Genomic DNA, 26,567 nt, shown 5'->3' with positions numbered 1-26,567 from the left:
GCCTGTGTACTGTACAGCCTTTGTAATTCACATAGACATATTTTTTGAAATTGCTAAAGTTTATCCCTTAATGTAAGTGTAAGTGCCTTGAGAGCAAAAATATCATTGAAAGAGGTTGTCTAGGTTTGAATCTTGGCTTTACTGTACTGTACTTTTGCCTTGTGTTTTTAATTAGGTTATATTACCTCTTTATGCTCTAGTTTCCTTATGTGTGAATGGAGATAGTAATTGAAATTGTTGTGAGAATTAAATAAGTCAGTGTATGAAAAGCTCTTAGAATAGTGCCTGCTACAGAATATTATGAGTTACATAAATGTTACCTATTAATTAGTAGTGGAATATTTCCTCATTTCATAGATAAAAGAAACTGAAACCCAAAGAAACTGATTTTCTGAGTCATAACTTTCTAAACTCACATAGCTATTAATGGCAAAGTTGAAATTTTTTTATTTCAAGGCCAGAATTTTATCCACTGTTAATAGTTTTTTTTTTTTTTTTTTTTTTAAGAGAAACTCTTTAAAAATGTGTGGAGTTTCTCCCTATTACCTTATAGTCTACCAAATATAATTTACTTTTTTTTTTTCCTCAATCAGGTTGATACAGAAAGGAAAAAGCATTGGGCTGTGATTTAGGTTCTGGATCAGGAGGCCTGTGTCCCTGATTAGTTGTATGACTTTAATATCTCTTTAGTAGTTCATTTGTAGCAGGTAGATAAACTGGGTAGAGTTGGGCCAGACGATTTCTGAGTTGCTTTTATAGCACCAACAATATAATTTTGAGATACATACTGCTTTTGTCGTGGATTATTTGCACTATACTGTAATACCCTAAAAAGTTCCCAGAGCTGCTTGATGTATGTGTAGGGTGGTTTCTCTCTGTGCTAAATGATTGAAGAATGCTGTATCTTGTTATTGGTGATTCATAATTTCTCCACTACATTAGCTTTTTCTTAGCATTCTTCCCTGCTTTCAGTCTACTTTCTTAATATGGTAGAGTTTTTGACTTTATCTTTTTACAGAATAAAGGATTTGAACTTTGCTGTCAGTTCTCAGCTGAACACATAGCAATCTTTTTTGGCTGCTGGATTCATAGCTTAAATGCTGAATGGTTGAATCTGCTAGATTGATGAAGTAGGGTTGGGAATGGGAAATGCCGAAGACTTCTTTATGTAGTCTTTACACAGGATCTCTGAGATGTGTCTTGCCATCAGATCTTGTTTTAGATTGTTTCTTAACTTTGTTGTATGAAAAGACCCTCTGAATTGGCAGCATGTGTATGTTCCCTCCCTACCTTCGTGTGATAGGTATGATAAGTTAAGTCCAGTTGATTGGTTCAGTTACATGACTTTTTTTTTTTTTTTTTAAGTGAAGTTTCAGTAGCTTATTTCAGGTGGATTTTGTAGAGTCAGGGAAGTTGGTTACAGGATAGATATGAATAGTTTTGCGTGTGGGTCACAGTATCATTTGTGTGTTTGTTTTTTCATGTGTAGTAATTGGGAAGTGTTAAATGTAACTTTACTGGTTTCAAAACCTCAAAACTGATAATTTTTTTTTTGTTTTAGATTTGTTTATTAGAGAGAGAGAGAGAGAAGAAAGAGAGAGAGAGAGCACGAGAGCAGGTGAGCCAGGAGGGAGGAGGGACAGAGGTAGAGGGAGAGAGAGTTTTATGTAGACTCTGTGCTGAGCATAGAGCGTGATATGGGGCTTGCTCTCAGGACCCTGAGATCATGACCTTGATGGAAACCAAGAGTCAGATGCTTAACCAGCTGTGCCACCAAGCACCCCAAGGATTTTTTTCTTTAAGAGAGCAGCTGATAGTATTAGGAAACTGTTACAGACAAAAGCAGAGGGGGTTTCCTTGTTTAAATGAAATTTAAAGGAAAGATAATTGAGATGAAGAGGAAGCTATTTTTGGTGAGTTTATATATTTTGTGGTGATATCCATGTAGCTAAGCATGTTCGATGGTTGCTTTCTAGTTTTTTGTTTTTCTTTAACATCTTGGCTTATAATCTTGTAAGGATTTCATCAGTGCTTAGAAGAGTTTACTTTTACTCTATATGGAATAAAATCTCATAAAGATGGAGCAAAGGGGTAATAGAATAGTGATTCGGCCTCTAGGCAGAAATACACAGTGGGATTTTGTGAGAGTCATCCACGGGTAATGAAGTCAGGTTCTAGTGAATATTCAGGAGTTTGTCAGAACAGCACATATAGGTTGAAGTCAGGAGGCAGAGTCTCTCAAGAGTTAGGGGAACAGAGCAGAAAAGCATTCTGAATTTTAGGCCTAAAAATGATTATTAAAGAAGAAACATTGTGCCAGTGTGTACTGGCGGTATCAAATGGAAAAGCTTCATGGTTTCAAACAATGATGGTGGTGTATTTTCTGGTATATTAACTACTTTTTTGGATAGGTCTGGCTAATGCTAGTTTCTAATTGAAAAGCTCATCATTAATTGCAGTGTGTTGCCATCAGTAGTAGTATTACTTTTTCAGGTAGTACTACTTTACTGAATCTGTGTCTCTTTATCTCATTGAGTACAAGTCAGCCAGTTGCCACATTGTGGCTTACCAGGAGGCTTACTTATTTGGCCATTTACTTAGTCTCTTGGCCCCAAGCCCTCAAAAGATATGCAGATATGCTAGCTTTTTGTTTGAAATGAGGTCACTTTATAACGAGTATTTCCTTTTGGTCAATAACATATGGGCTCCAAATTTCGGATATAAAACTAACTGTAAATAAGCATTTCTGAAAAGTTGTTTTTCTTTTTCTCTTGCAGGTGTATTCCAGAGAATAAGTCTTCAAACATCTTTGCCATATTGACTCTGAGTTGTCAGAGGACTCAGGCTTATGAGGAGGTACTGTCACATAAAACAGTGTCTAGTGAAGACGACAAGAAAGTGGGGAAGGGATTGGAAAAAGAAGCTAAAACACTATAGAAAACCATGGTAGGTATTATCTATATTTCCATAATTTCATTGTAAAATTCCAGTAGTTAAAATTGGAAATGTTAATAGTGAGGGCAAGTGAAAAACAATGGTGTTAATTTTTGGCTCTAGTGCATCAGATGAAGATGGCACTCTACTATTTAAGCAAAGCCAAGGAGTTCAGATTTATTATGAGCCCTTTAAACCACAAGAGGGAGCCCCATGAGCCTTGAGGCCATATATTATTAAATACAAAGGAGGAAAGGCTCATAAGTAAATTTTCTGATAATACTGGCATTAGCAAACTGATAATAAGGATGGCTTTAGGTGACCTTGAAATTATGTAATTTTTCTCTAGTCTTCTACCTGAAGTTCAATTTTTTCCAATGGAAATGAGAAATCTTGAACCAATCCTTTAATGAGTGATATGAATGGTATAAGAATTTATGAAATATTTGAGTATTAAACTCAAAAAGTTACCTTTTTTCCATGTTTTCAAAATAATAGGGTCAAATGTTGAGTGTATTGGGAGCACTGAACCTAACCTCAGGGAAATCTTGCTTTTTTTTTTTTTGTGGAAAGTTCATACTCAAATTGGATGAGATATTAGATGAGATCATAATCTATGGTGCCTAGTGTTTGCATTGGTAAAAATATGTTGATTTTTTTTCTTCTAGTATTTTGGCTCTGGAGGATGTTGTGTGAATTTTTCCCCTAAGTATAAGTGAGAAAAGGCTTAAAAAAAGATGTTATAAGTGGGAGAAAAGGCACAAAAATATTAATCATCAGTATGTTTGAAATATGTTGTTTAGCAAGTCTGATGGTATTTCTTTAAGTGTTAGTTGATTTTTTTAAAAAAATTTGTTCTATGGATTATAACTTAGTTGACTTGCTCTTTAGAGAAGAAATTCTCCAAATATTTTAGTTCTAGAGGGTGGGAAAAAATGTTAATTAACTTGGGATTTTCTGTCATTTAGTTTTAGGTGAGGTGTAAGAAAGTATACCGTGTCTTGTGTTTTCCTTAAATATGAATTAGGTGCCTCTTCAGCTTATATTTATTATAAATAGTCTTGATTTTCTTAAAATTTAAATGCTTTTTAATACTGTCATAGTCGATAAAAACTCCTTTCCTAGTTTATTTATTTTAAATTTAGTTTAGACTTTCTGGTGTTTACATAATTTTGTGTTTACATAATTCAGTTGGTAGGTGTTTTCCAATTTCCACTATTGCTTTACTGCTTAGATCTTAGATTTGAATGATAACTATCTGTTTCTACATAGTTCTTTCCTATTTAGTTTTTTATATCTTGAAACAAATCCATTTAGACTCCCCAAGTTTTTCTTCTTTTTTTGGTAATACTGCTTATTCTTCCTTTCATCATTGTTTCATGATGCTTGTTGTGTCACAAACAGTAGGGTCTTGGATTTAACATTTTTGGATTTAACATTGGCAATCTTTATATGTGAGAGAAACACCAAAGGTTTGTGGTATATAGCAGTGTATAATTTTGTTAGATGAAGCCAGTGTGCAGGACCAAGTAATTTAGCTAAGTAACTTAGTAATTCACCATAAAACTAAAAGAGAATATCCCAAGTTAACATGTTTCCTTTACCATTCAGAACTAAAAAATTAGTTAATTTCTTCTTCTGTAAAGAGCAAGACAAAAAATTTTTTAAAAAAGATTTATTTATTTATCCATGAGAAACGCAGAGAGGGTCAGAGACACAGGCAGAGGGAGAAGCAGGCTCTCCATAGAGTCTGATGCGGGACTTGATCCCGGGATCCGGGATCATGCCCTGAGCCAAAAGCAGACGCTCAACCACTGAGCCCACCCAGGCGTCCCAAGTCAAATAATTTGATAATTAATCTCTAGAACAGCCTGGCATCTCCAATTTGTTTTCTCAAATTTTGTTTTCTTGTTGCTTATTTTGAGATATGTGAGTAAATCTCAAGAAGTGATTTAAAGAGTTTGTTTCTTTGTGGCAAAAGACTCCAGTTAGAAAACTGGTTTTGGACTGTGAGCAAGGAAGAAATCTAGACAGAAATGGCTTTTATCTAGAAAAAAGGAAAGCTTTGTGATTGACTTCAGTCCTTTTATTCCATAATAATTGATGGTTTCAAAAAACCACTTACCTTTTTAGTTATAGTTTGTTTCATTTTATAGGGGACAGTAGTACAGTACCAAGTTAGTATGATTTTTAAACACCAATGTTCAAACAAAAACAACAAAAGAGACAGGACTGATAAGGAATTGAGACTATTTTAGTTTGTGGTAGACTTTAGAACAAAATATTTACCATCTAGCACATAAGTTCATGTAAGTAAAGACACTATAGCCAGCTTTTAAAGGGAATACTTTGGGCCTCATGGAAACTCACCAAGTTATCCCTGTTCATTTTGCAGTGTACTGGTATAAGTGTCCTCATGGTATTTGTAAATTTGGAGATATTCAAAAGTTTTTGGAAGTGTGTCATGAGGGTGAAGGGTCTACTCTATTAAATTTTCATGAAATTCATTCTATTTCTAGACTTTAATCTCCACTGATTTCTGGGCCAGCGTGTCATTTTAATTATTGCTTTTTAAAGTTTTGATATTTTGTTTTGGTTTAATGGTACCATTCATCCATCTTTGTAGAATATTTCTTGGTACTTTCATTGATTTGTTTTTTTCCTCCAAATGAGGTTTAAAATGATTTTTGTTGAGTATTAAGTAAAACTATCTTGAGGGGATTTTGATTGACAATGTAATACATTTGTAAATTACTTTGGGAAGTTTATTCTTTTGTAGTATGTATTTTCCCCATTTTGGAGTTTGAAATGCCTCCTGCTAATCTATTTTAAAAATTAAGGCCTTGCACTAAAGGTTTGAATACCAAATAGTAAATAGAATTCTAATGTGATCCATAGTTGTTTTTTTTTTTTTTTTTTAGATTTTATTTATTTATTCATGAGAGATATAGAGAGCGGTAGAGACATAGTGGAGGGAGAAGCAGGCTCCCTTCAAGGAGCTGATGTGGGACTCAATCCTAGGACCCCCGGATCATGCCCTGAGCCGAAGGAAGATGCTCAACTGCTGAGCCACTCAGGCGTCTTGATCCACAGTTTAGAATTTCTATAGTGTTAACACATACCTTTGTATTTTACATTATTACTGTATTATGACATTTCAATTTTTCAAGGTGCAAGTCTTCAGCAGTTTGGAAAGGAGTGGTTGGGTATCATGAGTCACCATCATGCATTCCTAGAGACTTTGTTAAAGCTAGGAAGTATGTTTTTCTCACAGACGATATGTAATACAGATGATCATTTTTGAAGTCTCTAACTCGATTCAGCTAAAAGGTAGCATGTACATGATACTGAGGGTGACTTGGATGAATCTTACCAAACATGAATGAAAGATTTCTAATTTTCTGGTTTGGAGTTCAGTAGAATGAGGTTTTACTTTCATTCCTATACAATTTTTTACAATTTTTTTATTTTCTCAACATTAACCGTTTCATGATGGCTTGACAATTAATGCTATGAATTGACTTAAATATATTTATATATCATACTTTTCAGGTAGCATTACTTTTATTGTTTTCTTTCTTCTGACAGAGATCTATTAGATCTTTTGCCAATGATGATCGCCATGTTATGGTGAAACATTCAACAATCTATCCATCTCCAGAGGAACTTGAAGCTGTTCAGAATATGGTGTCTACTGTTGAATGTGCCCTTAAACATGTCTCAGATTGGCTGGATGAAACAAATAAAGGCACAAAAACAGAGGGTGAGATAGAAGTGAAGAAGGATGAGGCTGTAGATGCCTATTCCAAGTGAGTGTGGCCTGACCTTTGTGATGCTTTACTGCAGTGCTCAGAAAAAGCTCAGAGTCCTATCCCACTAGGTTTTATTTGGTATATGATATTCTTTAGGTTTTCTCATTTATATGAGTATAAACAAGGAAGTAAATGTTTGTGGAATTTTTCCAAGTTACATTTGAAAGGAAAGCAAGAAAGAAGTAATGATTAGACCAGGAAAAGAAGATGGATTTGTTCAGGATGCCTTTTAAGAATGCACCAAGCCCTTTAGAATTGTAATGTTTTGGAGATTATGAAATGTCACCTTTTTCATGTGTTGGTTCACCTCCTAAATTCAGAAATAAATAGTAGGTCTCTGGGGAAATCATAAAATGTTATTTTTTTTAAGGCATTTAAAAAATCCTGGTGGAGAAGAAAGAATATAGGAAAATGTGTTCTAAATGTATTTTGACCACATCCACCTTGTTGATTCCCAGGATTCAGCACAGTGTCTGGCATTTAGTAAATGCTCATTGGATATTTGTGGAATGAATGAAAGATTAACAGGAGTCAGACCCTTCAGCAATTATAGCAGAGTATTCTCAGTGATGTAACAATAATAAGAGATGAGTGAGATGAAGCTATATGATAACTGGAGTCAGATCATGAAACTGTATGTCATACTAAGCTTACTGTTTTGAGCAATGTTACTAAAATTGGGATAAGTATGACTTACATTGAAAAAGCAGCTCATTTGATTTTACTGTATTTGTAGGATTAAGAGCATTTCTTTGGCTGCAACTTATAAATTAAAGATAGAGGTTATAGGATTTTTTTCTCCAACTTTCGATTCTAAATGTGATAAATAGATAATAATGGGGAAGTATTGATAAATTGATTTTCTTCATGAAAGATAGTGTAACCTTTTCATCTTCAGATGCAAGATAACTGGTATCAGTTTTCAGCTGAAGAACCTAATTCTTTGATTTTGTTAACTATTTATAGATAATATCTACACTGTGTATATTACCTTGTCAGCTTGAAGGTTCTTGGCAGTAATTCAGTTTTTCTTGCGTATGATGGCTTTAAAATAGATACTGCCAAATTTTGAGGTTTATGTTAATTGGTAGTAGTATTCAGTAGCCTAGCGCTGTATATCCCAAACCCTGTGCAAGTTAAATAGTCCTGCACTCCATATTTACATTGTACTTTGGAATGTGTTTATGCCCTTTCAAAAACTTTTAAAAAATTTTTGATAAAAATATGTATAACATAAAATTTACCTTTTTTAAGGGGAGTTTCATTTATCGCTGGAATTCAGGCCTTTTTAATACTTCTTCTGTTTGTTTTTAAAAGACTTTTGAAAAGTCTTCAGCAGACATTTGCTTAACTGGATCAAGTCACTGTATTTCAAAGGTTTTTAAACCTTAACGTGCTCCACACTTTCATTTGGACTTGTGAATGTAGCTCTGTGTGTACGGGTTCTCTGGACTGTCTTTGTGAACAGTCCCAGATTGAGCGCTTGTCTTGATTCTTCACATGTGTTGGAACTCAAGGAGTGCAGAATGTTTAGGTCCTTATTTTGTATAAAACAGAAGCAGGCACATCTTCTAAGAACAGAGCTGTTTCCCAGTAAAAGACATGGATCGAGCTCCTGATGTATGCTCAGTTCTACAGAGAGCACCAGGCTGGGGCTGGGCTAGCTTCTGTTTGTTTGTTTGTTGATTTATTTATTTATTTTAAAGATTTTATTTATTTATTCATGAGAATACACAGGGAGGAGAGAGAGAGGCAGAGACACAGGCAGATGGAGAAGCAGGCTCCACGCAGGGAGCCCGACATGGAATTCGATCCCAGGTCTCCAGGATCAGGCCCTGGGCTGTAGGCGGCGCTAAACCGCTGAGCCACTGGGGCTGCCCCTAGCTTCTGTTTATTAAGCACCTTCTGTTAATAGCCAGGCACTGTTAGGCAGCTTTTACCTGTGTGTTATTTTACCTTTTTACAGACTGACTCAAAAGTCAAAAAGTTCCCACTATTTGTAATATTAGGAATATTAGGGCTCTGTTCTTAATTTTAAGTAATTCCCTATGTTTTGGGTGTTTATGTGAGCTTTATAATACCTCCCATATACAAATTCATTATTCAAATTTAGGACTGAAGTAGGAGTTCTTTTCTCTGCTCAATCATGCTGTCATCTCATAAGTATATCCTAATTATGACATAGAATTTAATAAACAAGTAATAATGGCTAGTTAATAATAGCTACCATTTATTGAATGCAAGTTACTGTAGCAGAGTATTTTTCACATTATCCTACAACAAGCCTTTTAGTCTTTGGTTATTATTCCCCTCCTCTGCCCCCCCTTTACCTGTGAAATTTCTACTGCTTCAAATTGGCATATGAAAAGAGTGACTCAGAAACATTAACAAACTTTAACTTGCTTGAGGTCACTGAGTTAGTATGTGTGGTGGACCAGGATTCATATTCATCTGTTGGACTCCAGACCCAATTTTCTTAGCATCTTTGCCTCTTTCCTGTGAATAAATGTGAAAGTATAGAGCAGGGAGAGGTTATATGCCGGTTCTGGGGATCAGAAAAAACTTTATGAAGGAAGTAGCATGTGCAGTAGGCTCAGAGGATGGGTAGGCTTTTGGCAGACAGTTGAAAGTGAAAGAAAATAAATGTCATCAAAGTTTTAGGTTTGAGAAAGCATAGGGACCATTTAGGGATTAATAGTTATTGTTTAGGGATTTGTGAGCTATTAAATGTATGCTAGGATCTGGGCTAAGTTCATTACTTACATTAAATTACATAATATTCTTAGAACCATTCTGTAAGAAAGGTAATTTTTCTTTTTTACAAATGAGAAAGTAAGCTCAAAAGAGCCCGGTAATTCGTAGTTTACCTAGTGTCACAGTAGTGAGTGGCAGAGCCAGAATTTGAACTACGAAGCCATGTTGTCTTCTCAATTGCCTCCCAGTATGCTGAGTGCCTGAGTATTCAGTGGGATAGCAGGAAAGTAATAGGCAAAATGCTGTCCATGCAGTGCTTTTGGAAGATTATTCTGGTAATGGTGGTGTACAGTATGGATTGGAGATGACAGAAGTTAGTCATTAAAGCCAGTGGAGAAATGTTTTTTGAGGTAGTCTAGGTGAGAGGTAATAATAAGAGCCTGAACAGAAACTAGTTTGAAGGCATTTGTTTGAGGTTGATCGTGGAGGGAGAATTTATCAACTATTATTAGATTTGGGAGAATGAAATGAGAGGACAGGGATGTAGAAGGAGGAATCCAAGGCTATGGGTTCTCTTCTTAATATCAAATAATTTTCTGTTTGGGTCACTTGCTTCAAAACCCTTTTTTCTTTCTGTCTATACTTGTACCACCCTTCTAGTTTTTCATTGATTTAATGTTTATTGAATCTCTAAGGTGTGCCAGCACTTAACCAGTGGCTGGATTATTTATAACTTCCTGTCTTGTTTCTACTGCCACAATATTTCTCTCCCTAATCCTTTCTCTATCTAGTTCGTTCTCCACCCTGCTGATTCTTTGCCCCAGCTAGAATGACCTTTTTTTCTTTTAACCATATCAAGACTGCTGAAGTCAGACTCTGATGTTGCCTTGCTTGACCTCTCTAATTTTGACCTCTCCCTTTTCCTGAATTTGGGAAGCCACCATAATAATGTAAAGAACCAGAGCACTGTGATCATAGCAACTTCAGTTTGAATCTAGGCTTTGTGTTTTATTCTCTCTGTGAACTTGAACGATTAATTAGCTTTTCTGAGATTCACATTCCTTGACTTTTAAATGCAAGCTTGTTGTGAGGTTTAAATGAGAGTTTGTGGCCTACAGTTCTCAGCTGTTACTTTCTCTTCCCTTTTTAAGCAGGTTGCTTTTTGTACTTTACTACAGTGTGAGCCTCTGGAGGTGGAGATATTGGATCTCCTTTAGTATACTTTCTGTATTCAGACACTTGCTTAGTTGTGGAGTGACTGCTAAGATCAGTTACATTTTCACTTGTGTTGAGGGAAATGAACCGATAAGAAATTTGTAGTGTTAATCAAGAGTAGATGTTAATATTTTTATGCACCATTCATGACTTGATGTTCTTTGAATGTTCTTTTAGCCTCAACTGTATTTGGAATGCATATGCTGGCAGATTATCTTTGGTCTTTTCCTTCTTTCCTCTGCTCTTTAGTTTTATCACATTGTTTTGCTTTCCCCGTAAACTTTTGTGGACTCCTGGAATGATACAGTTAGAAGGGATGAGCTAAGGCTCATGTAGCTGATAGCTGTTTTGTCGTTACGCGTACTGAGCCAACAGACACCAGTGAGTAGAGTTCAGGTCTTTTAGATTTCTACCCTTGATGCTCTCTTTCCGTATACTTTGGTATTCAGGTTTCTCACGAATTCCTTAGTTACTAATAATAAGATAAAAGGGAGAAGTTTAAAAATATTTCAAAAAATGTTTAAGAGGATATAGTACATATAGACTTTCCTAATAAGCACTCTAGATGTAATAAAGAATTAAAAGATCTCCAGTGTGAAATATGCTCCCTATTGATTCTGTGGGGAAGATAGATACTTTTATTAGTCTTAAATCTGAGACTTAATTTTTGATGTCTGGATTTATATGCTCCTTATCAGTTCATGTGGCTATACAGGAAGCCAAGCAATGATTAAGCTATAGTTGGGAAATAGGTTGTAAAAGTAATCATTTAGACTTTTATTTTTAGGGATCAAGGTGGTCGGACATTGTGTGGTGTAATGAGGATTGGCCTGGTTGCAAAAGGCTTGCTGATTAAAGATGATATGGACTTGGAGCTGGTTTTAATGTGCAAAGACAAACCCACAGAGACCCTGTTAAATACAGTCAAAGATAATCTTCCTATTCAGATTCAGGTGAGTACAGTTTAATTGCACCTCTAGGAGAATTTGTAAAAAGGTGAAGATAGGTAGTGACCTTGATGAAATTAATAATAAGAAATTGGTAACAGTAAAGGGTAGGTGCAGACAAAGGGAATACTGCTACTCGGGGTCAGTGACTCATCCATCACATTTAAAGCAAACTTCTGATTAGTGTTCAGCATATATTTACTAGATTAAGATGCTCTTAAGGTACAGTCTTCAGGTATATTTTGCTGAGAGGCTTCATGTTGTTCAGACTAGGTCTCTCAGTTTTATAATTCTCTAGGAAGGGTTGATATAATGCAGAAAAGATCAAAAGGACCCTAGACAATTAGAGACTTTCATATGTTATAACTTAAAAATGAAAGCTTCCTTAATTCAGCAGTCACTCTTTCATGCTGTTAATGGAAAGTCTCTATTAATTCCTAGTTCCAAACCTTTTCCAATTGGATGCTTTTAGAAAATTTTGATGTTGGCATGCATTTTGGAGAATGCTGTGAAGGCGGAAGGCTCCTCAGGGCTGAAGATGGTGGATTGGTCTGGAGCTGTGGCCACCATAGGACCTGCTCTGCCAGTCTGCTCCAAGGGCAAGCTGCATCACTAATTGGAAAGCTGTGATCATCTTTCAGTTTCAGATGTGTTGTCTGTGGTGTAATCAGATTGTAGCTTTTTGATGACTTTATATCTGTTAGTCCTTATATTCATATCACATAAATAGATATCAGCCCTTAAGGTCCCACAAAGTCCTTTGAATTGAATGCTCTCTTTTGTTTAGTTGGTTTCTTTTATTTGTATTTCTTCTAAAAAGGTCCTCCGCCCCCCAAGTAATATGAATTCTAAATTTGTTTTTATTAGCTTTGTTACTGGATACTTTTCTTTCACATTTACCAGTTGATCTTCAGAACCATCTTCCTGATTTTTTTTAATCTACCATTCTTGACAATCAAATTTGTGTTACTTGTTGATACGTTTCCCTGTATTAATTTTTGGAGCACTATTTTTTCATTTTGCCTTAGACTTAAGATATGGTTTTCTAAGTGACTGAACATTTATTGGTTTTTCCATTTTCAATTCTTATAAAGAAATGTTTTTGATCTTTCATAGGGTTAAATTGATTTCTTCTAAAAAATTATTTTAAGTTCTTTTGTTATGATTTGGGGAGGGAGAAGGGTGAGCAACATGGAATACAATAATAGAGCTTTTTTTTTTAAGAGAAGTGTTGGGGGTTGGGGGGCAGAGGGAGGGAGAGAATCTTAAGCAGTCTCTATGCCCAGTATGGAGCCCGTCGTGGGGCACGATATGGGGCTTGATGCCACAACCCTGATACCATGACCAAAGCCGAAATCAAGAGTCGGATGGTTCACCAACTGAGCCACCGAGGATCCCCATTAGAACTTTTAAGAAATAGTGTACTGAATAACGGGGATTTCTGGCTAACTATATTTTTTGTTATTAGAATATTAATAAAATTCCTCATTTCCATTTTTTTATGTTGTTTTAAAATGTAATCTGTATTCCTGCTTTTATTACAGTGAACACTGTTACTCTTAAATTTAGGATAAAGTAATAATCCATGGAGGCTTTTCAAACATCTCACTCCCATTTCTGCTCCCTATAGTGAGTTCTGTTTCTTATGAGAATGGTCCTATTCCTCAACTGTGTGTCAGGGTGGAAAAGGGGTTGAGAACCAGGGATATAATAATCCAAAATTCTTACTCTGAAAATCGTCACATTTCTCTAGTATTGATATGGGAGATTGGGCCAGATTTCAGTCTGCATTATTAGAGCTTTCTCTGTGCAGATCACAACTGTGTAAACCCTGTATTTTTTGTCTCTTTGGCGAGGACCTTTATTTCTGGGCACCACAGTTGTAAAATGTTCTTATTGAGCTAGCAAGTAAGTGTTCAAGGCAAGGACCTAGAAGAAAGTACAATCCATGTAAACCATTTTAAATTTGAAGAGACTGGGGCTGTTTAGGTAAGAGAAGACAAAAAAAAAGACACATATCTTTTAGTTTTTGAAGGGCTTCTTAGAGAACGTAAAACAGGCTTGAACTCTTAAGAACAGTGGTAGACATTAGGAGAAAAGTGTATTTCACTTTATCATAGCCAATAGAGTTATCGAACCCTGAAACCAGCTGCTTTATTGTGACAGTTCCATTACTTACTATAGGTATTCGGGTAAAGGCATCCAAGTGAAATGGGTACATAATTGTATTCCCATCTCATATTCAGTTGTATACATGTACACATATATGCCCACATACATATACTTACTGTTGCTCTTAATATTTCATGGAATTATTTTTAAGCATGATTTCTACCTTTATTCCCTGTCTCCCTGTTATTTTCTTGGTGTTTGTATGGAAAACCAATTTCTGATGTATGATCTTATTTTCTTGTAAGTTAAAAATCTTTTTCCTTAGCACTTTCCCTAGCAAAACTTCTAGTAATCTAAGTACCTTAATTAATTGTGGTTGTACCATACCTTTTCTCTACATTCTTTTTTCTAGTGTTTAGAACTTCTTTGAGCAAGGGAAAAGGGTGAACAAAACCAGAAATCATGTTTGGTTAGCCCAAAACTTATACCATGTGATCTGCATGGATAGTTGAAAATTTAGTTTGACTAATTCTCTGTTGGATGTCTTTAATGTTATTAGTGTCAATGTAAACAGGTTTCTGTTTTTTCTCTATATTCTAGTTCTGGTTTTTCCAGTGACTGTGTGGCCTTTCCCTTCCTTAGTTTTCTTTATTGAAAATTAGGGTAATGAATTTTCTATTAGCTATATTTTTTGATATAAATGTTTATGATAAAATGCTATTTTTATGAAAATGGCTTTGAGATCTTTTAATGCACACTGATAAGCAAAGACCTGGTAGTGTTTCCAGCCAGCTATTTGTGTGAGGTAATAGGAATTTCATTCACTACCAAGAAAGACCCTGTGTAACTTATTAAATTATATGTATAATGTATAATAATATATTAAATATAACTTAATATGTGATTCTAATTGGTGATTGTTTTGTGGAAGGCCCTTAATATATGTGTGTAATTATATGCTAAAAGAAGTACTGTATGTTTCCCTGTGGTTCCCAGGTGACTTTTTCCATAACAATAGGTTTTCTGGAGTGATCTCTAAGACCTGCTTGTCTTTTGGGAAAGGTTACTTGTCTCTGCTGTTTGTTTGTTTTTTAAACAGCGATCCTTTTTCATTCTTCTCAATCAAGAATCCTTACTTGATTCTCTTTAACAGCTACATAATCTTATATAAAAACGATTAATCTTATGTTTTTGTAAGTCCTTAATAAGTAGGAATTCCTTTTGAGATGGTTCTCCTTTCAAAAAGGGATTTGATTTAGAGAGCATTCTCAGCAATTTATTATTTTACAGTAGTTCTGAGAATTTTAAGAGCAACACTTTACCCATTATCACATAATGACGCTGTTGGTATTTTTCAAATATTAGAAAGAAAGGTTTTAAAGATTGTCTAGTAATTGTATAAATGGTTGACATAGTTGCTTTTTGAGATGTGGAGAAAGAAGATTTGCTGGTAAGTTGGGAGGAGAGAGAAATGTTATTCTTAAACTAAAGAACTAGTTAAAGACTACTCTTTCAGCCCAGTATTACTAATATTGAAAACTAAGGGGCAGTCATTCATTTTTTTGAGATTTGTATCTAGTTAATTGGGTGTTTTTGAAATCTTGATGACTTTCAGAAACTCACAGAAGAGAAATACCAAGTGGAACAATGTGTAGATGAAGCTTCTATTATAATTCGGAATACAAAAGAGCCCACGCTAACTTTGAAGGTGATACTTACTTCCCCTCTAATTAGGGACGAATTGGAGAAGAAGGATGGAGGTACACATGTATATATATTTGTTTTGTTTGCTTACATAAGACTTCTCTTGAATGCTATGTTAAGTGTGCTTAACGAATTTAAGAAATAACTTTTGTTTGATGCCACTCATAGTTTTTTAAAAAGTTGTATTTCTATGTAATTGCTATATTTTGCAAAAGTGTATACATTTGAAATATATATTAATTCAGAAACCTATTGATTATTATGTTGGTCTCAACTCTAATTTTTATACTATTATGATATTCTGTTTTACTTTGGCTGCTATTACATTGTTACTGGTATCAGCCAACCTATTCTATGTAGTTTGGCTATTAGGTCTGACTTGAGGATTAAATGTGTTCCAGAACAATATTGTTTTCAAATTTACTCGCTTACTACTTCAGATTACTCATTTGCACATTGCTCTTGAATTTAGTAAGTATTATAACCTTGTAAGATTTATGTCCATGTGTAAATATGTTTTATAATGTAAGAAATATAAATTGGGGGATTGTTTTCTAAAAATTAATCTTTAGTAAATTTCTTTCTAGGAGTTTTGTGATCCTGTTAACATTTGTATATGGTATATGTGGGAATTATGCTTTAAACTAACTTTCTTCTGAAGTTAAAAAGCCTTGTATGGCAGTGTCATCCTCATAAAAGTAGAGTAAGAAATCTGTATTCAGCTTTGAGAAGGAATGATGGAGCTGGACTTCTTTATCTGACATTCTTATCCTGTCCAGTTAGTTTGTTTCTGCCTCTCAGTCCTATCCTTTGAAACACTTGCCATGTGGTATTTGTCCTGTGTTAGACCTTTGACCAACTGGCCCTTCTCTGTCATGACAGTTCAGAGGCAGTGTGGCTTATCTGGGCCAGTGGGGACTCCCCGTTTTTTATCACTAGACATTTAGCAAGTCCCATTGCCTTTTCTGCTACCTGAAATACCAGAGCAGTAAGAAATATTGGTCAGTTTCTTAATTTATGTCAAGTTGATGATAAAGTAAAATGATAAAGTAAAAGACACATAGTGATCTTAGAATTTAGAAATTTAGAGTTTTGGCAGATAAGTCTCATAGGATTTCTTAAAGCAAAAGTGATATATACTCCTTTTAAAAAAAGTTTTTTGGGGTAACTAAAAATCAGCTGTACCATACCCAACAGGTATGAAGTAGACACATTATGAGTCAGATTTTAAAATTAAAGTGTATTGGGCAGCCTGGGTGGCTCAGCAGTTTAGCGCCACCTTCAGCCCAGGGCGTGATCCTGGAGACCTGGGATCGAGTCCCACATGAGGCTCCCTGCATGGAGCCTGCTTCTCCCTCTGTGTCTCTGCCCCCACCTCCCTCTCAGTCTCTCTCTCTCTCTCTCTCTGTCTCTCTCTGTGTATCTCTATGAATAAATAAATTTTAAAAAATCTTTAAAAATAAATAAATAAATATAATTAAAGTGTATCCAATCTGTAATTGGGTTTATGCCATTACTTTTTTTCTATATATAGTATCCCTTATACTTCTGAAAAACCAATCCTGAGTAGCTTAATTTAACAGCAGTACAGTTCACCATTAACTCTAGAACTATAAAGTGATTTGTGAAGTGTCAAGATAATTCTGTTAATTCTGGTAAACTGTGTTCTACTTGACCCTCTTAAAGCCAACCATTTCTAAGAATAGTTGTAATTATAGGTATTATTAACAATTATTTGAGTATAGAGAGATAAGAAAAAGACTGAAGTCACCGAAGACTAGATTAATTCCACATCTGCTTGTAGCTGTAGGCATCTCTTCTGTTATTTCTTTGAAAATATTAAGAGAACCTCAGGCTTCTTTTTTCCCATGGTTTTTGTACACTTATGTATTATGGCATAGTTTTCTGTGAGACCCTTAAACTTAGTCTGTTGCATCTATAACTTTAATGTCTGTTCACAGAAGCTGGAAACAAATTCTTAGTGGACTGCACCCTTACTAAAAGACTAGTTGTGGTAGAATTGAATTTGCAGTAAAGTAAGAGAGTCATAGTTTCTGTTCTAGATATTGGGTAACTAAAGGATCCCAAGACCTTTTTATGAGCCGAATCTCATCAGCTGATGTTAACGTTATTGTGTGGAATCAGTAAGGTGTAAGAATTTGCCTGGATCTAATATGTAAAAACACACATTACTTCCTTTTCTTTTGAATGGCAGAAAGATTTGCTTTGCACATGTCCTCCTTAACATCTCAGGCCTGTTGACTCGCTGTTATCTCTTATAATTTGTGCATTTTATCTAACTTTTTTCAAAATGCTTTTTTATCTGCACTGCAGTTTTGCATATTTCTGAGCAACTTTGACAATCCAGCATGACTTAGCATTTGAGACCTGGGCTGTATGATTCTGGAGGACTTAGTTCCTCTCACCGAACAACTCTTCCCACCTTGATGCAGTTCTTTTCAGCTGCATGAGGGGAAGGACAGGATTTCATTTGGGTTCTAGGAATTTCTAAGACTGAGAGATACCCTCCTTTTCAAAATCTCCAGTCCTTTTCTTTCTTTTTTTTTTTTTTTTTAAATTTTTATTTATTCATGATAGGCACACAGTGAGAGAGAGAGAGGCAGAGACACAGGCAGAGGGAGAAGCAGGCTCCATGCACCGGGAGCCTGACGTGGGATTCGATCCCAGATCTTCAGGATCGCGCCCTGGGCCAAAGGCAGGCGCCAAACCACTGCGCCACCCAGGGATCCCTCCTTTTCTTTTTAATACTCAAAAAAATATGCATTGTAACTCTGTTTGAGGAGACATTTTCCTATAGATCTCAATAGCTCTCCTCCCCACCAGCTATTCACAGTACATACATACTCACATCTTTCTCTTTCCTCTCTTTGCTTGCTGCATATTTGGGTAAAATCTAAAAAAGGGACAAAAGTGTGGTTGCAAGCAGGGAGATCTGGAGGACTGGGGCAGATGAGAACATCACACACACTTAGCTCCTCAGGGTTGTCTCTGCAGAAGTGGGTCTAACTATTCATTCAGATTGCTGTTTACATTTTCAGTGGCCAGAGTATCTAGTCAGTCTCTTTGGTACCGTTAACAGTTTCACAGGTAAGATCCCTTCTATGCTGTCAGTTTCCTTGCTGTACTCTGACTCTTTACTTGAAGGCTCACTAGAATAACCATTCACCATCACTATATGCTTCCTGCTTTGGCACAGGAGAAGGAGTATCAAGGGCCTGGCAGTCCGGTGTTCAATTCTTAACTCCAGTAGATACTCTTGATTTTTGATCTTGGACAGGGTTCTTCATTTTAAACTGTGGATAGGAAACACTGTAGAAAGTTGTTTGAGGTTGGGATGCCTGGGTGGCTCAGCTGTTGAGCATCTGCCTTTGGCGCAGGGCGTGATCCCTGTCCGGGGATCAAGTCCCGCGTTGGGCTCCCTGTGAGGAGCCTGCTTCTCTCTCTGCCTGTGTCCCTGCCTCTCTGTGTGTCTCTCATGAATAAATAAATAAAATCTTAAAAAAAAAAAAGTTGTTTGAGGTCAAATGAGAGAATTTATATAATGTGAACTGTACGATACCTAGCACAAAGTATTTGCTCAATATAGTGGTAGTTATACTTACTCAGCTTACTAAAAAGACTCCCAGTGCAAACTCACATACGCAGACGGCCTTCAGGTCTCAGTGAGAATAATGTGTACTCGATAGGTCTGAGGAACTGAACCTAAGCACAGGTAAACTCTTAAACATCCACTGAAGTGTAGTATTGAAACCCAAATACTGTATTTGCTGCTGTGCTAATAATGAGCTGATTTGTGAGCTTATGATTCATCAAAGGTAGGTATGTTTTCCTCTACCCATGTCCTTTATCCCTAGTGCCTGGAATGGTACCTAAATACATTGTAGGCAAAAAAAAAATCTGTTAAAAATTAATTTTTGTAGCCAGCATATTGTCTGGTATGTAAGAAGCATTAACAGTGGGCATCTTGATATTCAAGCAACATATATTGAAGATTTAGCTGTGTGAGAGTATTTTATAACTTACTGTGTTAGAAGCATTTTCTCATATAAGATTTAACCTTCACAACAGCCCTAGGAGGTAGATAATTGCCCTGTTTGATAAATAAGGAAAGTCTCTGGTTTTACCCAACTCCTCCGACACGAAGTGTCCAGTGTGCTTTCTGCTCCCATTACTCTCTATGGTGAATGTAGGAGCCTCTGAGCTGATTTAGTTATTCTCAGCCTCACATGGTCTCAGCTTCTGTTGGTGCTTATGATTTTAAGAAGCATATTTACTGGGAGGGTGGTAAGTTACCTGTTTATTATATTTACAATGCAATTTGAAACCAGGGAGATAGGGAATCTTTAGCGACTCTGTGGCTTAGAGTAAGATGAACCTCTGTCCTCAGTATCAGGGTAGGTTTTTAAGGGGTCACAGAGAAGCTGCCCAAAAGTCCCTTTTCACATGTTGGTACCAGCATGAACTTCTCATGCATCTTGGCAGTTCACTAGCAACGAGTCCTGCTAAGTGGAAGGCATTAGGTTCTCACAGTCCAGAAATCACAACTGGGATTATAACAAGACAGTAGGCTTTATTTTCCTGCCTTCCCCAGCTGCTAGACCCACACTATTCAGTACAAATCTTTAACCATTATCTTTTCAGTGGCTGGCTGGCTGGTTGCCTACTGAAGCATTGAAGAAAAGTCATAACTAGTTATGTCTCTGTTCTACCTTATTGCTACATTTACCTGTCCACATTATTGTGGCATGCTGTTTTGCGTGGACAATGGCTTGGTGCCTAGTATCTGCTGTTCAGAAATCTTGAAGGAATTGAGAAGGGTTTGCCACGATATCTTCAGGCTAACTAGAAAATTCTGTCAGCATGAATTCAGTAGCTCAGTGACATCCAGATTGTCGAAGAGGCCTTTATGATAACCCAGCTCAATTATTTTACCTTTGAAGAGTCCAGGTTCCTCACAAATAACTTTCATTTAACACAGTCATGTTCTGGCTTTTGCCTACCCTATCACCAGCCTAGTGTTTTGTTAACAGCCAGAGAGCTAGCATGCATGTAAAAGCATTGAGAGAAACTTACCAACATTTCCTGCAGTATGTTGCGTTTCTGGTCAGTGATCTAACCTCTAACCAAATAAGCAAAGTTAGGCATAGTAGACTTGTCTTCCAGTGCTTCCATCGTTGCTTTATGTGCCTTCATGCCCTGATGCCAGGTTACTGGGCAATAAATTTTTAAAAGCTGTTTTTCTTTGCTTTTGGCATTTTTGTCATTCCCCAAGCCCATTCCCTCTGCTGTTTCTCATCTGTTTTATTGGTCACTGTAGGAAAATGAAATGGCTCACCGTTCCATTGTTTCTAATTTAAAGACTCCAAATGTCTTTTTACCAGAAAAGTTTTGCTTCTCCACAAAATTGAAACACCTATGTTAAAGTTCACACAGAAATGCTAAGCTTGAGGTTTTGCTACAAGAAGTGGCATTGTTTTTCCACCAGCAATTCTGTGCTTGCCACAAAAGTTATTTTTCTTAATGAATGAAAAAATATAAAACTATTATTTTTATATAAAGCAAATAGGCAAGCAGGGCTTATAAGTAGCACTGCAGTGCCATATGAATTTATACTGTTTTAAGATAGGAAACTTTGAAGAGGATAAAATGAGATGAATTATTACATTTCCTCTGCTGTTTCCCACCTCATGAATATTGAAACATTCTGGGTCTTTGGACTTTTTGACTATGAGAGCTTGAAGAAACATGGCCATTCTGGTGGTGATGTAAAGGGAGTCCGGTGCAAGCCTTCTGTTCACTGCCTGTGCCTTTCATCTCTTTTTAGCAGAACCTGCTGCCTCCAAATATTGACAGTCTGTAGCAAGATGATGTCTATTACCTTTTTAAATAAGAGTTTGTGATTATAATATGATCTTGAGGATGAAAGAATTTATGTAAATATTTTTGTTGTTATCCCCCTTTAAAAATATCTGTGTTGTAATGAACATAAGATGTTATTTACAAGCTGTGACCACTGGATGAAAGTACCAGAAAGGTCAAAAAGAGCTTTGGTTTGCCTTGTCTTTTCCTATGCAAACTTCCTCTGACTCAGCCCTGTCTTCCATTGTCCCCTTTCCCAACACTCCTACTAAGATGATTGACTAAAACTTAGCTTGCCTTATTTTTAACTTGAAAATTAAAGTCTTGAAAAATAAGTATGTTCGGTACTTTTTCTTGAGATTACATTACTTAGCAGTCAGTCAACCTTTGTCATGTCTAACTTTTAAGAGGTTCTGATCATTCATTTATAGTAGTTTGTTTTATATGGTGCCTGAGCTTTACACAGATGTTTGTACTGACCATAGTTCAGCATTTTGATATGAAAACATTAAAATGAGTTAATGGTATGTTTTATGTTGTTAGAGACAGAATTAAGCAAATCCAAGAACTAGATCATTTGTGAAGTAAATACTCATAGGATATGGCTGTATATTCATAGTATATCTATGTTTATAAATTACATGAATAGGTTTTTTTTTTTTTTTTTTTTTTTTTTTTTTTTTGAGGCTTCCCATTTTATGAGTAAAAAGGGACAGTGGTACGAGATCCTGGGTTGTGAATTTGTTGGCAGAGGTTAATGTGAAACAATGCAAGTATCCGCTGTAGAGCTCAGCTGGTCAGAAAATAAGTGTGTAGCACTTCAGCCTTTAGAGCATTGCAGCCTAGAGAGGGCCACAGTTTGTTCTTTCATAGATTTGTTTTCTCTTGGGCCTTATGCCTTTGGTTTTAGTTAAATGGCATTCTGTCAATTAGAATATACAGTACAGTTGCCTTAATAGAATCTTATGATAACTGACGAATCCAAAAAGTATCAGTTTGTTTCCCATTTTAAAATATTTACAATGTATCACTTGGCCCACACAAACATATTACCTTCTGAGACTGTTAGGATTATACTAGGAAGAAGTGTTGGGTGGACTCTCCTGTATCTAAGAGTGTTTAAAAGAGAATGGTGAATCTGACTTCATTGGGTTAGATGAAGAATGATTCCTTAGGAAACATTTGTATGTTGTATGCATTACAAATATTGCACTAAATATTGCTCAAAAGCCTCCTTTCTAGTAGTTGAGAGGAGATAAACATTTGGGAATCCAAACTTGGATTTAGTATCCTGTGACATCAGATATGGATATGATATGGATATTTATCAGATACGGATATTTATCATTGATCACATGTTTGAATTCTTACCTTTGTTGCTCTGGGCCATCTAATCCAACTTTAAAATGTTAAGGCAAGTTAGATAACTCTAATTAGATAGTATTCTTTGCTGCCTTTTTTTTTTTTTTTTAAGAGGTAGATCAAACTTAAAATGTTCCAATGTACTTCATTTTTGTAGTTTTAATAATTTTCTAGAAAAGCAATAATGAGAGAATTCAAGGTAATGCTTGGAGAGTTCTCATCAGTGGAACAAAGTTTCTATTAAGGGTTATCTTGTTGAATGGATTTATCTAGTTCAAAAAAAATTATGATACTTAGTGTATTCTCAGTAAATTTCAACTTGATTTTATAAGAGATCCCCAGTTTCCCTCAGGAGCTGATCAATAGTTCCTCTGTAAAGGAAAGTCATTGTTGCTCCTGGTCCCAGATTTGTGCCGTCTGTGCCCCTGTCCCGACAAAGGCAAAAGTGCTGTGTACCTGTTTTGTGCCCTGTAGTGTTAGACACATGCTTACTAAGATCCCAGATCATATGTAGCAATGGTCACATGTTTGTTTACTAAATGAATGCTTTTGTGCTCCTGTTGTATTTATGCACAGAATGGCTCTGATGACTGCTTACCTAAATAATCATCATGCATGTAATTTAAGAAGAAAGCAACAAAACAAAGCCAATTGTGAGATCTTCTGGGAGTCTTATTAGTTCACTCAGATGCTGCTCTTCTTTTTATTTTTATTGTTTGGTTGATTTGACAGGAACCCCTTGGTCAAATTGTATCTGTCTTTCTTTATCCCATTTTCCTATTAGAAAAGGTTGCGATGAAAGATCCTCCGGACTTATTGGACAGGCAGAAATGCCTGAATGCCTTGGCGTCTCTTCGACATGCCAAATGGTTTCAGGTTGGCTCTTTGTTATTATTTTATTGTTATTGTAGCCTTGTGCAGGTTTCATTTGGAATACCTGCCATTTAATGGTTTCTGTGCACATAATGTATAAAATGGGGGTGCTTTCTACCTCATAGGGTTATTGTAGGAGTAAATGAGTTAATTTAGGTAAGATGTAGAGTATAGCTCTACACAGTTAATGATATTTAATTATCATATCTCCTTTGGCATAGTACTCTGAATTTTAAATGATGGCTTATAAAATAAAGACAGGGATGAGCAAAGCTGAAAGATAAATGGTTGCCCAGAATGGGATTGCCATGAGGCTATAAGCTATTTTAGTAATATGCTTCCTTTTTACATTAAAAATCTGCCTTTCTAAACTATAGTTTTACTGCTTTTAATAACTTAATTTTTTAGTTTGCTTGACAACTGATGAATGAGTGGCTAATTAGTATTCACTTTAAAGAATCTATCCATGATCCATGTGCTTAAAATGAAGACTGGATTTCAACAGGGATATTGGAATCATTTTGTTTGTTTTAGGCAAGGGCAAACGGATTAAAATCATGTGTAATTGTCCTCCGCATTCTACGTGATTTGTGCAACAGAGTTCCTACATGGGCACCATTAAAAGGATGGGTAAGTACTTATGGTTAAAAGCAAATTCTGTAGCTGTAGTCAGAGGAAATCCTGTAGAAATTACATGTTACTGTAAAATGGCTACATTCTGAGTTAGGTGTGCATTATCTATTCTCTAGAAAAAAATTATACATCTTTTTATATGCTTTTTTTACACATGTAACCTGTCTCTTCTACCTCATTATATTCATATTACAGAGCCTGAGATATTTTTCTGACAAAAAGGTTCTATACCTGTTAGAAGTGACTATCTTCTTGCACTTTGTACTGGTAGTTCATCTACTGCTGATGAAAGCCTCCCTGACTGGCACATTTCTCTTTCAGTGCTACTTCCATTTAAAATAAAAATTACCTGATATGCCTGTATATGGCTCCCCTGTCTTCTTTTTCCTTCTCTTTGGGTGTACACACTTAAATAAGTTTGTTTAGTAAGTAAAGTCAGGCAAACAGTACACTTAACCACAATTATGGATATTGTTTATAATATGTATTGCAAAATTTATTTCATTTGGAAATTATTATGCTTGGCCCAATCAAGACCACAGCAAAGAACGTAATAAAATAAAGCTTTAATAAAAGCTCATTTTAGATTAATCTAACATGTATTACTTTTATATATAGTATATATGAGTTTTTAATTTCTTAACTATGGAGACTTGGTCCTTTATTTATTCTAATTGTGGTACTTGGGGCAGACTGTCCGAAATGAAGTTGTAGGTGGTTTGAGTGCTTTCTAGGTTAAGTAGGAAACAGATGGGCTGGGTCTGAACATTGATTAGTTCTTAGCTATTACTAACTTATACGAAAGCTTGTTAAATCTTTGTTAAATCAACTTGGTGAAGTGATTCTTTCAGGGTAACTGAAAATCAAGTTTTTGTAACACAATGTCTTCTGAATATGTTACCTCAAAAATGATTGATTTAAAACTCTGGGGTAAAAGTTGATAATCATGCAGGAAAAGTTAATTGGGCCCAAAATATTAAATTGACTTTCACCTTTTCGGCCTCCATTGTAGATAGAAATGTCAGCTCACATTTAACTGGAATCCTTTTAACACTTGGTGCATGTACTAATTTGTAATTTAATATCTTCTAGCCACTAGAGCTTATATGTGAAAAGTCTATAGGTACTTGTAATAGACCTTTGGGCGCTGGGGAGGCCTTGAGACGAGTAATGGAGTGTTTGGCATCTGGAATACTACTTCCTGGTAAGGGTTTCAAACTCTGGAGGCAGAAGAATCAGAAACATTTCATTTTAGTTTACTTTTCTAAATATGTGCTAAATTTATCCTCTGCACAGGAAAATGATGCGTAGGTGTTTTGCTTGGAATGTTAGCAACTAGAATGTTTGAATGTTGGGAAAGTGCTATAAAACTCTCTTTCAATAACTGTAATTTATGTTTTATATGTACTAACATAAAAGGTACTAATAAGATACTGTGTCTGCTATGAATTTGCTTTACCAAGAGTCCTGAATTTGAAAATGTAGGTGTTTGGTTAAAATGTATGAAGTTCATTATGTTTGCAGTCTGGTGTTTAATTTGGAAAAATTAAATTTAGTCTTATTTTACATATGTAATCCCTTTAAAGATCTGGGATGGTTCATCCTACTGTTTCTAAATTCTTAGAGTAAGACCCAATTTTGTCCTTAAATATGTAAGTGACTTCCAGTATAATAAGGACATTTAAGTGTTAACATATTGAAAATGAGAGTGTCCTTTTTATTCCATTTAATTGAGCATACTTTTAACCTAGTTCTTCAGCTTTTTTATTTCTTATTCTCTACATTCTTTTCTCTCTTTTGTGTTAGTTCATGGAATTTTAAACTCAGTTCTAAGTGGCTTGTGTTTTTCTTTTGCCTTTACCAAAGGGGGTCCTGGTTTACATGATCCTTGTGAGCGAGACCCAACAGATGCTCTGAGCTATATGACCATCCAGCAAAAGGAGGATATTACCCACAGCGCACAGGTAGAAGATGGGGCCTGTCAACAGTGATCTATTAGAGGGAGATCATAACTTTATTTTCTGAATTATTCTATGTAAACACTTTTTTCTTGCATGTTATTAGGGACTTTTGCCATCATAAGGATAGCATTTAATGAGTGTCTTTTTAGTTACATGTACTGAAGGCTTTATTAATGGCCATTGAAATTTATGAATAAATATAATCTTTTGTTCTTTAGCATGCACTCAGACTCTCAGCCTTTGGCCAGATTTATAAAGTGCTGGAGATGGACCCCCTTCCATCTAGTAAGCCTTTTCAGAAATATTCCTGGTCAGTTACTGATAAAGAAGGTGAGTATTTTATTGGGGGTGGATCTGGGCAATGGTGGAAATGGTCATGCACTGCGTCTCTTATTAGAGCAGAGGGAACTTTATTGTTAATCCAAGTCATGTGTTGCTTT

At 35.7% G+C, this 26,567-nt stretch overlaps 1 protein-coding gene across 9 annotated transcripts in view; it reads left to right on the top strand.

The window, feature by feature from the left end:
* STRBP (spermatid perinuclear RNA binding protein) overlaps positions 1-26,567 on the top strand; it is a 147,157-nt gene that overhangs the window by 69,554 nt on the left and 51,036 nt on the right. For 7 of the 9 annotated variants that reach the window (XR_012008252.1, XR_012008253.1, XR_012008254.1 and 4 more), the window contains exons 2-10: positions 2,778-2,946; positions 6,523-6,743; positions 11,443-11,608; positions 15,330-15,474; positions 23,445-23,536; positions 24,068-24,163; positions 25,259-25,370; positions 26,033-26,130; positions 26,346-26,457. Coding sequence is in view for 6 of the 9 variants with exons in the window: in XM_072777817.1 (XP_072633918.1) it covers positions 2,944-2,946; positions 6,523-6,743; positions 11,443-11,608; positions 15,330-15,474; positions 23,445-23,536; positions 24,068-24,163; positions 25,259-25,370; positions 26,033-26,130; positions 26,346-26,457 (1,045 nt within the window). In the remaining 3 variants the exon portion in view is untranslated. Of the gene's footprint in view, positions 1-1,561; positions 1,619-2,777; positions 2,947-6,522; positions 6,744-11,442; positions 11,609-15,329; positions 15,475-23,444; positions 23,537-24,067; positions 24,164-25,258; positions 25,371-26,032; positions 26,131-26,345; positions 26,458-26,567 lie in introns of all 9 variants that reach the window. The other 2 variants (XM_072777814.1, XM_072777813.1) reach the window with 1 other exon arrangement.

The sequence above is a fragment of the Canis lupus genome, chromosome 16 (genome assembly GCF_048164855.1).
Source record: "Canis lupus baileyi chromosome 16, mCanLup2.hap1, whole genome shotgun sequence".
Lineage (NCBI taxonomy): Eukaryota > Metazoa > Chordata > Mammalia > Carnivora > Canidae > Canis > Canis lupus.
The sequence above is the reverse complement of the archived record's forward strand: the minus strand, read 5'-3'. Positions and strand labels throughout refer to the sequence as shown.